This window comes from Sander lucioperca, chromosome 13 (genome assembly GCF_008315115.2).
Source record: "Sander lucioperca isolate FBNREF2018 chromosome 13, SLUC_FBN_1.2, whole genome shotgun sequence".
Taxonomy (NCBI): domain Eukaryota; kingdom Metazoa; phylum Chordata; class Actinopteri; order Perciformes; family Percidae; genus Sander; species Sander lucioperca.
The window spans coordinates 33,388,254-33,402,031 of NC_050185.1; the positions used below are offsets into that span (position 1 = coordinate 33,388,254).

Genomic DNA, 13,778 nt, shown 5'->3' on the forward strand with positions numbered 1-13,778 from the left:
ACACTGTATCACACACCTGTGATATGTACGTCATAATCTATGTAAACTACATCGCCAGATACTGTGTTTATATTTTAAGTGAACAATTTTCAAAACTAATAGCTGCAAAGCATGTGCACACCTACCTGGCACTGTTACTTGAATGATTTCCCCATCTGGAGGCTCTGTTTTAATCCTTTTCAAAGGAATGCAATCTCCTGAAGGACCTGCAGGGATTGAACAGTTTATTCTGCATGAGTTCCTATCAGTGTTTGGCACTGTGTTTTATGGCTGTGTTAAACAGATTTAAGTAGGTAATAGAATGTGTTTGAACTGACTGGACTGTAAAACATGATGGGAAATTTTCTTGAGAGACTTCCAAGGACCGTTAACATTGCTTTAAAACTTTTAATTTGATACTTGGGGCTTGGATCTTTTGTTACTTCAGATGGCAAAAAAATCTTAAGAAGAAGTTTTAATAATGCAGAAATGCTATTATTTGCACATACCTGCTTCACAGTCAGCCAAGGGACTCACGCATGCACTTGCTGATCTGTGAGATTAAATAAAACACACTCAGGTGACTACCAAATTACAAAACTGATTCATTAAAAATACATAAGCAATGTTGTGGTGGGACACAGAATTGCTCATGGGTCCAAAGCTGGCTACTTACTGTACGAAGACACTTACAATTATTGAGAGTTGTGAAATTGTGCAGATATGGCTTAAGTTTTCGTCTGAAAAACCAAGTAAACTAAGCACCAAAGGCTATATGACGACTACTCAGATTAGATTTGAGGTAACCTGCACTGATTTTCTAAAATCCCTATATATATATATATATATATATATATATATATATATTAGGGCTGTCAATCAATTAAAAAATGTAATCTAATTGATTACATACTCTGTGATTAATTAATCGAAATTAATCGCATACATAATTAACGGTGCCTGAACCGATACTTTTTAAGAAAGTTTAAAAAAAAAAGAAAGGTACTAAACAACAGTTGGCAACATTAAAGAATGGCTTGTTTATTGCTAAGGCCATATGGTCAAAATGAAATGATTTAATAATAATGTATAACAATAACTTATTTCAATAGTAAATTGCTGTTGAACGACAAAAACAACCACCAGATGGGAAAAGGACATTTAACAATAACTTCGAATGCACCACGAGGGTGTAGTTTACCAGTTTCATTGAATGCACCGTCTGTGTTTTTCCGACAACAGCAGCTGCAGATTGTTACATACTGGTGTTGAATCCTCTACAGTAAAACACAGTCAAACTTTACACCGTTTAGCATTAGCTGTCAGCATTTTAACCGTTTTTAATCCAGCTACTAGCTAGCGGTAGGCTAACGTTAGCTGCTGTCGAGTGTAGTGTTAACTAGCGTCACATGCAGCGGTGTTTGTGTTGCCGTCTGTTTAAGAGCATCAGAGAGAAGAGCAGACATATCAGTGGCACCAGATTTCGGTAGCCAGGGTTGGCAGGAAGAAGATTTTTACAAGTAAATGTTCCAATCAATGATCCAGGCAGCACATTCTCGTCTCCCTCCTTCATTTTACAGTCTAATGGTGGCTAGAACGGCTCCGGGTCAAACGTCAATATGGAATAGATTAATCTGTGTTATTTTTTTTAACGCGTTATTTTTTCTCAGATTAATTAATCGAAATTAACGCGTTATTTTGACAGCCCTAATATATATATATGAATTAAGGGCTGTCGCTTTTTTACAGCTAGTGTCATGGTAGAATTGTCAATGATTAATTAATAATTAATAATTCCGTAAAACAGTATATTTAAACTGTTTAATTCAGTCCACACTATGAATAATGTCGGTATTAAATGCACTATAATTTGGCCCATGCCACTATCTCATATTTCCACTATATAAACAAAGTGTGCAAGGTAATGCTAAATGTGTGTGTGGGCTGTGCTCTGACCTGCTGCTGTGAGGATTGCTGACCAGCTCAGCTGTGGTGGGCGGGATGCTCAGATTGTCAAGGAAGCCGTCTTCAGGCATGGAGCCCAGGTCATGCTTGCCCTCCTCTCTTGCAATCTTGCCAGCAGCTTCAACAAACAAGACACAGAAGATAAACAAACACTGCGTCCCATTAGCCAAGAACATCTGTGCGGCGTAAATATATAAATAAAGACATGACAGAACCATTTTCTGCTAGCCAGTTACTGTAATTAATTGTAAAGATTCTCACCAATTTTGTTCAGCTAAATGCCTGGCTCAAGTTCCACCCAAAGCACACATATAATCCTACCCCAAATAATTACATTTGCAAAGATGTAGATAATTTTTCATTTGAATGAAAATGCAGGCTACACTTGGGCAATGAGCCAAATTAGCTCTGATTTTGTCTCAAAAGAATGCACTTCTATCAGCTACATAATTAACTGGAAACTGAGGGATATATCCTGCAATATAGACACAAGTGTACTTATATGATGAATTTAGCCAGTGAAAATAATATATTTATATATACAGTATATATATATATATATATATATATATATATATATATATATATATATACACACTGTATATATAAAGGCATAACATTTAGTCTAGAAAAGGTTGGTAAACTATGACATCTCTCCTCCCAGCTTGCACAGAACAGAAACCTTGCAATTCTAGAAAGACACATTATAAATTATAATTAGAGACAGTGTCGTGATAAGTCATTAAGAGAAAGATCAGCAGTGGTTCAATAATAAATCCATAACCAAATCACTGCTCATATGCGTGAGAAAATGGCATTGAAACAAAAACAGTATTAATCACACTCTTACCAGTGAAAATCCTTTCATCAAACATTCTGGAATATAAAAAAAAAGAAAAAATGGGCCGTTAGTCACAGAGATCAAAGAGTGTTTCAGCTGCTCTCAGGGATGCAAACACTGTGCAGCACATCATCATCATTAACTGCTTTTTAAACATATTAACTGCTCATTAAACAATCAAGTAAATGAGTCATTCCTTTGTTATCAGTGACTCCCTCAGACTAACAATAACGCTGTGGATGTGAACTATACTTCTGGAGTGCTTCCCCCTCCTCCTGCCACATGCTACTGCTCTGTCTGCCACCGAGACAACCCTCTCCTGCTGTGATCATAATTCATCTTTAGACACAACTATTTCTTTAAGTCGTGTTTATTCACATCTATTTGTAAAACTGTTTGAGATTAAGATTAAACTTCGGAAACTGAAGCAAGCTGGTGAAGAATAGTACTGTTTATGGGTACTACTTTCTTCTATAATTAATAAACTACCTGATTTATTATCAGACAGTCCATAGTCCATGTGCAAAAGGAGAGGGGGCGGAGCGGGGCGGGGCAGGGGCTGGTGTTGGGTCTTGGTGTTGAGCATAACACCACAGAACAACACACTGAGAAACAACATTGCTGTTGTCAGTTCTTTGTCACTAGTGGGGTAGTCTATATCCTTCGCGTTCCACTTCCAGGATTGCTCCGGTGCTGCAGAAAATTCGCCGGATGCATGTAGTTTCCGTTTCCTTCCGCTTTGTTTGTGTTGGAATTTTAAATTCGGTGGACTATTGTTGACTGCTCCTCAGATCTCTGCAGGGTAAATTGAGACAGCTAGCTAGACTATCTGTTCAATCTGAGTTTTCTCTCGCACGACTATTTTGCAGCGGCTCTGTGCGGAGTTTAGCACCGCCCATGACGATTCTGATTGGTTTGAAGAAATGCCATTAAACCAGCGCACGTTTTCCTCCCATCCCCGAATGCTTTGTGGAGTAGCCAGACCCTCCTGCAGTGCGCTGTGGAGGAGGTTCTGGCAAAGCGAGTCTACTAGTGGGGTAAATAGGTTTGGTCTCAGGGTAACATTAAACTGGGCCTACAATTATGTGTGGGCGGCCTAACGCCTTTATAAATACCTTTTTAGTGCGTAGAATACTAAGCTATTAAAATGCCTAATAATTGTTGGCATGATTTTATAAATCATGTTTTAATGTTAAACATACATGCACAGGCAAACTGAATCCTTAGGATATACCTTACCTTACCTACAGGCCAGTAAGCAGTGGGGATTTATATTTGCTGATAATATGATGGATTCATGTTAAGACTTTTCAGTTTTTTAAAAAAAATTTAAAAAATGAATTTGGAGGCCCCCCTGTATTGACTCTGAGGACCACCTAAGGGTCCCGGACCAAAATCGAAAGGGTTTATGTTCTGTACAATGGCCATGTTAGGACATGTCAGACATTGTAGACTAAACTACTGCTTACAGTTACCATGTTACATGTTATCGATTACAGCTTTCTCTGGCATCAGCACGTAGCTACATGTAGCAGAAGAATAGAGCACAAAATGTGGAGTAATGTGCAGCTTAAAATTGTCCCAGACAAATTTACTGTTTACTCTTAGAGCTAAAAACAATGTTCAGCTGTTTTAGGAAATTACTGAGCCTTCTTTAAGTAGAAACTATATATATATATATCTTTTTGACTTGCTTTTGAAGATTTACATCTTCAGTAGGAATGAATGGGCTTGGGGCTGAGTGACACAGTCACGATAGGGGAGTAGGAAAATACAGAGAGACGGAGTAACAAATAGCTCATTTTAGCCTTTTCATGGGAGTTGTTGACAAAAAGAAAAATATACAATACCGTCACTCTTATTCTTTAGCATTGTTACCTTGTTAGCATGTTAACTTTAGCATGTTAGTGTTCTACAGTATGCTAGCATTTACCTCAAAGTATAGCTGAGGCTAATAGGATGTCTTGTGATGACATAAAGTGTTAGAAAAGTGGCAATTCTGAAGTTGCTGTCACTTGATAAAAATCCACACTGTGCCAAATGTAATCCATTCATTTGCTGTCAAGCTATTTCACTCGAGACAAAGTGTGTTCATGCATTGGGCCAAAAAACAAACTTGCCAACCACATCACTTTCCCTCGAGCCACACCTCTAGTATGTTTTTTTTTTTTTTTTAAACTCTATGAGATTTTCATTATTAACAAAAGCCAGCGAGTGATGATCTATTGGCCTATCATTTTGAAATTGAACTGTTCATAACATGGATTTATAATTAGGTTGTTATTACATGTGATATTATCTGGGCATAATTAATACGAGGCTGCAGCTTTAAATGAGAATAAAGATTTGGTTCCAGTTAGTGCAGACGACCATTTTGATTAACGATCATTTAGTTTAAAAATAGACATCGTCTGTCAACAAAGAGCCTGCCAAAAAAAAAAAGCATCAGGGCCTGCATCTGGAACATTTCTCACTGACAATGGGAATGTGATGTAATTCTGAATCAATCACATTTTCAATCTTTCCTAATTCTATTAACACTAATGAGCTGCCTGCAGGACTGGTAAAAAGATGTGTTATCGCAAACAAGGCATGGTGGCTCATTTAAATTAGCTTAAACAAATGGAGGGAAGAGCAACCGTAAGCGCAATATGCTGGAAAGGGACAGTCATTTGGGACACGAATGGAAATGGTTTACCAGTCAGCAGGACGTAGTGTGCTGAAGAACACAGACATTTAACAGACAGATGGTATAGGCTGGCTTCCTTGGTGGCTGCTTATTAAAAATCTCTTCAAAATAAAAGTTTCAGAGGCAGTTCCATACTGTGCTTTTGTGGACGATAATTAAGTGCCAAGTGGGTAAACTATGATTGGCACTCAGTGACTAAATAAGACTTCATTAGACACAGAAGAAAGCGTTCCCTTGAAAATCAGCCTAAAACTTTGAATTTCTATTCATGTCTGCCCAAAAAGGTACAGCATGCTAATAAACATTCAGAAAATAGTACATCTGATCGTAAAGGGACAGTTCACCCCAAAATCAAAAAATACAATTTTTTTTTCCTACCTGCAGTGACATGTATCAATCAAAGCTCAAAGCAAAAACATACATTTGAAAAACTCAAGAGCAATGTCTCTTACCAGATATCATTTCTTTCTCTGAACTACACCCGGCAACCGTATCACCGCACAGAAGGAAGTACTCATGAACGAGAGGCTTGTGCTTAGATGTAAACATTAATGGTGTCCCCTTCAGCTGAGCTGTAGCCTCAGGTGAGCTAGCAGTCTCTGTCAGCTACAGTTAGCAGCTCAGCCAAAGAGCAGGAGTCTCTCGTCCATGAGTATGCTCCCTTCTGTACGGTGATACGGTTTCCGGGTGTAGTTCTGTAGTCAGGAAACTAAAGGGAAACTGCTCACAACCAGGACTGTGGATTATCTTGATAGACTTTATACTTAATGATATCACAGATGTTTGGCTTTAAGAGAGAGCAGCTCATGTTAAAAAAATAATAATGATGTCCTAGGTCATGGGAATGACCTATTGGAAGTCTTAATTTAGGTGGTGTTTCCCTTTGAGGCATTGGTTACCGTTTGACAATGAAGCGGATTCCGTGGCGCTCGTCCAGGATGCGTTTGAGCTTGGGAACTCCATAGGTGCAGGGTCTCTTGAAGGGGATCTGGTCAGGAATGCCAATGATCTCCACGGCCCCTGGGTCGCAGGCTATTTTGCGGTAGGGGACAGGCACCATGTGATCTAGACCCAGGGCCTCAGCTGGAGGTAGAACACAATAAGCAACCAGGATTTCTAGAAAAGCAATGTGATGCTACTAGGAATATAATTTAGATATTTTAAGATGCACTTTAACTATAAGTAATAGTGGTTTATTCATTTTTAATTCATTTGCTAAGCTAGAAACTAGGGGTGTACGATTCAGAAAATATCACGATTCGATTCCGATTTTTAGGCTCACGATTCGATATCGATTTTCGATTCAAAAACGATTCACGATTCAAAAAAAACATTCACAGTATGTAAATGTAGTTACTTTTCCCATGTGATTGCAGTAGACATACAATTTAAAAGAAAAGAAACACAACTAATTAAATGTAGTTTGATATTACTTTATATGTCTTCATACAAAAATAAAAACTTTTGCGACTAAAAACTGCAAAAGTGCAAAGCTTTGGCCAGCTTTCAAATATCATTTAATTCAAGTATAAAACTGTTAAATAAAAATATCTTTTACATTTAGCTTTAAAGTGCTGTACTCAGATCAAACAAAAAATACTGCTTAATGTGGTTTAAGGAGTACTTCAGCTACCAGGTTGACTGTTGAAATGTGAACTCGACTGGGCACACTGAACTTCCTAAAATTAGGCCCTTTCTTTTTAGAACTGTGGCAACTACAGTCCATTCAACAGAACTTTTGTGATGTGTCAGAATCACATAATGGATACACATTTAGGTGTATGTGTGTGTGTGTGTGTGTGTGTGTGTGTGTGTGTGTGTGTGTGTGTGTGTGTGTGTGTGTGAGTGTGTGTAACCAGTTCATAGTCCACCACTGGCTGGAATCTGTACATTCTTTTGCAGAAACAGAAGCTGGTCTACGTGTTTTGGAGTGAGCATGCTCCGCTGTGCAGTTACGATGTCTCCGGCAGTTGAGAACACTCTCTCTGACGCAACGGTGGGAGTTTAGAGCATTGAAAGAGTGCGTTGGTTGACTGGCATGTTAGGTACTTTAGGTTGTTGTTCGTCCACGTCTTTAATGTTAAGCTCTGGGTGATGGCGTACCATGTGAGTTCTCAAGTTTGTGGTGTTTCCAAAATACTTAACTTTCGCTTTGCAAAGCCTGCATATAGCATGATTCCTATCAAGTTCCGTCTTCCCCTCGAGGTTATAAAAGCCGAAATGTGTCCAAACTCTCGCCTTCAATGAGGATGGAGCGTTCTCTTAATACACCCATGGGATGGAGCAGGTTGAATAATTCTTTCTGTGAGGTTTGCCATTGTTTGTGCCGACTAAACTATCTCCGCTGCACTCGTTCTTCTTCTGATTATGACAAGAGTGCCCAGGCGTGTGAATTCGGCGCAGCGCCATCTATGGGAATGGCGAGGTAATGTCATTTCAGGACAATAGTGTCAAAACGAAGAAAACAAAATATGAATCAATTTTTGGAATTCTATGAATCGATTTTGAATCTGTAGAGCTTGAATCTCGATTCAAATTCAAATTGATTTTTGTGCACACCCCTACTAGAAACATTAAGAAAAATCAGCCTCCAGTGCAATACACACCCCATGTGAAGGTTTACAGAAGTGGAGATAATTCCAGCTAAATGACAAATTAAACTTTAAAGGGAATGATAATCGCTGTTGTTGGCTTGGAAAATTCTGAAAACAGATCCCATGAGCTGTAATGTTCCCTTAATTTGTAGAGACTGCTTGTAGACGCAAAGTAACCACTGAATAACAAGTACACTGCGGTCGGATTGCTTGCAAGCATCTTTTGAATACTTTCAAATAAGTGACATACAATGCAAATATTTCAAGAAGTGATTTAGTAATCAGCTGTATTTTTCCTCTGGCTCAAGCTTCACACATTTTTGTAGGTATTATCAGTGTACAAATACATGTCTTCTGTATCTTTGAGGAAAAGACGATCAAACCAAAACACTGACCCCAATCCATCAACATCCATAGACACACACGGAATCATCACTGTGCATGAACAATTGCTTGAGGAGGCAGGGATACCTTTGAAAATTGCTGCCTATATACTGAGGCCCTACAAAATCAAAATGCAAAGAGAGAGCCTGTCCTTACCGTATCTGCTGTTGAACAAGATCTGAACACACTCTCTCAACGTGTTGATGTCTTCAGTTTCCCGAATGAAAGAATCCCATTTTTCTGCAAGAGAAGAAGTAAAAGAAACAACTCCTGTCAATGCTTTACGTAAAATGAAACAGAAACCCGCTTCTTTTATTAAAGTTTATCGGAGCTTTAACATTCAAATGAGCTGTTTTCATGTCTCAAAGACCTAAAATTCACCTTCTCCATCTACTCAATGTCAACTTGGGAAATAAGTGCAAACTTCTTACAGGATTACTCTTGACGTCTTAGTAGTTTAGCCCTCAAATGGTTCAGGTTTAGTATAATTTAGCGTTTGTTCAGTAAACAATGCTTGGCTACTGTATGAGTCTGCAAATCCAAGCAGAGCACAGGAGAACATAAGGAAAGAGGGAAAACTAAATGCACAAAAACCTCCTCTGGGATAGGAGATTTCAACTATTATCATTATTTAGAATATTCTTTTCTGACAACATATTATAGCCCAACTGATGTGGAATTCTTGAGGCAGATTCTGCTATCGATATTTGAGAGTAAAAAAATAAGAAATCCTACATTCTTTTTTGATGAAGATTCCTTAAATTTGGTTATCAAGAATTGTGATCAAGACACTATGAGCTGAACTTTACTGTTGACAAATAAACTTGGTGGAGGACCAACTATTTTGGTGTCACAGATTATAAACTACCTCAAACATCTTTCTGTGCAGCAATTTCTTAATACTTAACAGCCGACATAAACGCTGATACCAATATGTCTGTGATAAGTTAATACCAAATTATAATAATACTCTACATGTACATATAGTTAAAGACCTAACACCATATAGCACTGAAACATTTTAGACTATCTGGATCTCAAATCTCATGGCACACGTTTGAAAGGAATAGATCCACATTTTGACTTTCTTACTGAGAGATAGATGAGAAGATTGATACCCCTCTCATGGCTGTAAATATAAAGCTGTCCAAAGGGCACAAAATCCTCCTACCAAGTCCACACATGTTACAAGATATAACGTGTTAATGGTTGCAAGCACGTGAAGCACTGGCATTTAACTTTGAAGCTTATTAAAAGGAAAGCTAAGGGAAATATTGGGAACCATAGGGATTGTGCAGTTAAAATCTTTGTCATCTTTAAATATGATTGAAATGCTGCTCTTTAGTGATGACTTTCAAAGCAAGGACAAAATAATCTGTCAATCAATTTATCTCACTTAGTTATACATCTAAATATACAATTGTTGGCTGATCGGGGTGAACTTGCTCAGTCTGTCTAACTTGTCTCTAAAGAATGCATTCGAAATGAGGCCATTACTGCCAATAGTTTATCTTCTAGGTAATATGTTCACCCTTACCTGATTTTTCATGCACTATGGAGAAGAGTAGCCTCTTGGAGATGTGGATTCCAGTAGGGCTCTGGCCCTGCTCACCAGGTAGTCTTGTTGTCTCGTCTGAAAGTGCCAGACAAGTTAGATCTATTCGGTTCAATTCACTTTAATTTCAGTCAGAGATGTTCAATTAGCACCCAGATAGATACTAGGCTAAATGATCTAAACAACTGCCAAAATGCAAAAGCAAAAGGATAAAGAATGAAATCATTCTGTGTGGGTCTTCTTTGCAGTGTTTTCTACATTTTCATATATAGATAAGGAAGTCCACCTGACTACTGGTGGCTGTGAGTTAAGTGAGTCATTTAAAAATATGAGTATAACAGGAAAATGTGCTATAAAAGTAAAGTGCTGCTTTGAATGAAATAATGAGCGGTATAATAATCAGACTTTAAAAGCACACTGCAAATGTACTGCTTTTCTAGGCACACTGGGGGCATAGCATGAAGCACTTAGTTTCAATTACATTTTTCATATAAAGATTTTACTTGTCATTATCAATATGATCATAGTTGTGAATGTTATGTCAATCTTGAATGTTGCCTCTATTCATAAAACAAATCTTTTCAAATGCACCCACTATATTATCTGAGTGTTTCGCTTGCGGTCGAGCTCTGGCTGCTTTACAAAACCAATTTCCTCCAACTCAACTACAATAAATCCGACTTGATGCTCATCGGCCTGAAATCCCTCACGAAGAACACCCATAACTTTGGTCTCACTGTCAACAAATCCACCCTATCTCCATCCCCACACATCCGTAACCTGGGAGTCATCTTCAACAGCAACCTCTCTTTTGAAAACCACATCAACCAAATAACCAGAACTGCCTTCTTTCACCTCAAACACATTGCCTCACTCACCTTCTCTGCTGCCGAAACTTTGATTCACGCCTTCATCACTTCCAGAATTGACTACTGCAACAGCATCCTCTATGGTTCACCTGCAAAAGCCTTAAATGAACTCCAATACATCCAAAACTCTGCTGCCCGTCTCCTCACCCACACCCGTTCCCGTGATCACATCACTCCTGTCCTTCAGAACCTCCACTGGCTCCCTGTTTATCGCATCCAGTTTAAAGTCCTCTTCCTCACCCACAAAGCCCTCCATAACAAGGCTCCTTCCTACCTCACAGACCTGCTCCACTGCCACAACACCCCATAACCTCTGACGCAAACCTCCTCTCCCCACCACTCAGGACCAAGCACCGTACCTGGGGTGACCGAGCTTTCACCATTGCAGCTCCCTCCTTCTGGAACTCCCTACCCATACACATCCGTGACTGTACTGACCTGGACACATTCAAAACACTAATCAAAACACACCTCTTCAGATTAGCTTTCCACATACAATAGGCTTACATTTCTCACCTGATAGTTACTGGTTTTATTGTTTTTGTTTTCTTTTAATATGCTTGTTTTATGTGTTGCTTTTATTGCTTATCTGTTTTTAATATGCTATATGTGCTGGTTTTACTGTGACGTGTCTCTGAGTACCATGTAAAGCGCTATATAAATAAAATGTATTATTATTATTATTATTCACTGTTAATGCTATGATTGTGGAACACTCACCCAACATCATATTCCACTGTTAACCCCCCCCCCCCTCCGCACATGTACATCTTACCATTGTTTGCACAGTCCTTGACAGACGTGCTTATCTTGTCCGTCCCTGCTGTCCAGTTGGCCAGTCTGTCCTTGCCCAGGTTGAGGAGGGACATGGGTTTGAAATCGAGCTTGCCATCCGGGTGAGGTTTGGAGGACATGGGCATGCCGTACAGGAAGTTTGACAGAACAGAGTTGCTGGAAGAGGCGGGACTTGATGACGTGACTACCTGGCCAGCAGTCTTCCCTGGGCCGTGGCTGCTCGGTGTCATGGCGGCGGTGGAAGAGTTGTGATTGACATCAGTGCTGGACTTGGCTTCTCGAGACAAATCTTCTGATGGCCTGCACACAGACACAAAATCAAGAAGAAAGCAATTAAGAGGGTTCCATACATCACAGCATGACATTGAGCTTTTTGTTTGCAAACTGCATCACTTGCCAAGTGCCTCTTGGCTTAGATCAAGATTTGCTGCAGCAACAACTCATTTTGAGTAGGACCAATTTATCTATTCCAACATCCCCTGTGTAAGTGATTAAAAGATAAATGCAATGAGATGACAAGGCATATTTGGTATTTTAACTCTTTACCTTTCCCTTCACTTCTACTGTTTTGTTCTCCCTACCTCTAGTTATGTGCTTTTCCAAGAAAAAGTGGCAAACAGACCAAACACAAATTTACACAGTATTGCATGTATTTTCAGACTGTTTATATTCAACTTTCATTATAAAGTTGTAGACACAGGAAACCCTCACTCACTTGCAAAGGCAGGTACAAATTGTTGTTAATGAAGCAAACACAGAAAAGAGGGTTTTTAAACAACTGTTATGCCCCAAAACAGAGTAGGTAAAACTGAAAGGAAGCCAATAACTGTTCAAATTAATGGTGCCTCTGTCATTCCCCCTCTGTGCACCGGTCGCGTGTTCTTGCACTATGTAGGGAGAAGTGTGCAACACTTTACGGCACTAGGTCACTGATTTTGGTGAAACTGGTTCATATTTTAAGGAGAAATGTTTTCTGCTATTGATATTCTAGGGTTGACTATTGGGGCTTTAACAAAATATCTTCACACTTAGATTTTAGATAAATAATCATCAGTAATGTGGATATAATGTCTAAGTGGGGAAAAGGCAAATAATAGAACAGCTAGAACAGTCTGGTAAGTTCAGAAAATGACATCACTTTACTGTAATACAGCCTTTAAAACCAGGAAAAGACAAAACTTATGTCATATCACGATATTACGATATCCAAAATCTAAGACGATATCTAGTCTCATATCACGATATTGATATAATATCGATATATTGCCCAGCTCTACCACAAACTACATATAATCAGAGCAGTCTGGCTGTCAGTAGACTCAAAATCCACACCAACTATCCCAGCATGACATTCCAACTGTCCTTGCTGCCACCTGTTTATTATGTTCTGTTTATAAGCTTATGGTTTTTGACATAACTTGAAGACAAGTAGCACTAGCCAGGCTTAGGCTTTGTACATAAAGACATCACAGCTTGTTCACTTGCCAGGTTCAACTTTGTTGCTGGATCACTCTGCGTTGGCACCCACATGTCAACATGAATCTTACTCCAAACATGTTCTGGAGACATATACAGACTAATACACGACAGCCTGTCTGCTACCAATAACGAGCTACAAAAATAAGCCAGGACAGCTAAGTGCTATCCGTTATACACGGGTATCTATTTCTGCAAAGCATTAGAGGCTAAGCTGAAATGCCAAACTTCATTATTTAGTAATCAGATGTTAAAAAGCTGGTTTTCATAATCTTATACAAGCGTTCAAACAGTAGTGCATTCAAGAATATCAGACAACAGACGTTTGCACTTTCCAGATTTACCTTTTTACTATGAACTGGATACGGTGGCTCTGCTCCAGAATCTTCATCAGTGTCTTGGTGTCATACTCAGAGGGCTTCTTCAGGGTGGCTCCCTCAGGCAAACCATGGGCCACCACACAGCCGGGGTCCTTCTGGATCCACTCATAAGGCACAGGGACCAGGCTGCTCTTCCCCACAGCCTCACCTGTGTATTGCACGAGGCAGTGTGAATACTGTGCAATATATCTTCAAAAATAACCACTGGCAGAAAATTAAAAAGCGTCTGCTCTGCTCTTGGATAACTAATA

General features: G+C 39.1%; 1 protein-coding gene across 2 annotated transcripts in view; it reads right to left on the reverse strand.

Annotated features, from left to right (window-relative positions):
- The window catches only part of gtf2ird1 (GTF2I repeat domain containing 1), a 43,537-nt gene that overhangs the window by 15,498 nt on the left and 14,261 nt on the right, over positions 1 to 13,778 (reverse strand). For both annotated transcript variants that reach the window (XM_031307954.2, XM_036009008.1), the window contains exons 5-13: positions 13,492 to 13,675; positions 11,652 to 11,971; positions 9,990 to 10,085; positions 8,609 to 8,692; positions 6,374 to 6,557; positions 2,795 to 2,820; positions 1,936 to 2,062; positions 489 to 532; positions 126 to 206 (exon numbers count right to left, since the gene is read on the reverse strand). In XM_031307954.2, the coding sequence (XP_031163814.1) occupies positions 126 to 206; positions 489 to 532; positions 1,936 to 2,062; positions 2,795 to 2,820; positions 6,374 to 6,557; positions 8,609 to 8,692; positions 9,990 to 10,085; positions 11,652 to 11,971; positions 13,492 to 13,675 (1,146 nt within the window). The remainder of the gene's footprint in view (positions 1 to 125; positions 207 to 488; positions 533 to 1,935; positions 2,063 to 2,794; positions 2,821 to 6,373; positions 6,558 to 8,608; positions 8,693 to 9,989; positions 10,086 to 11,651; positions 11,972 to 13,491; positions 13,676 to 13,778) is intronic.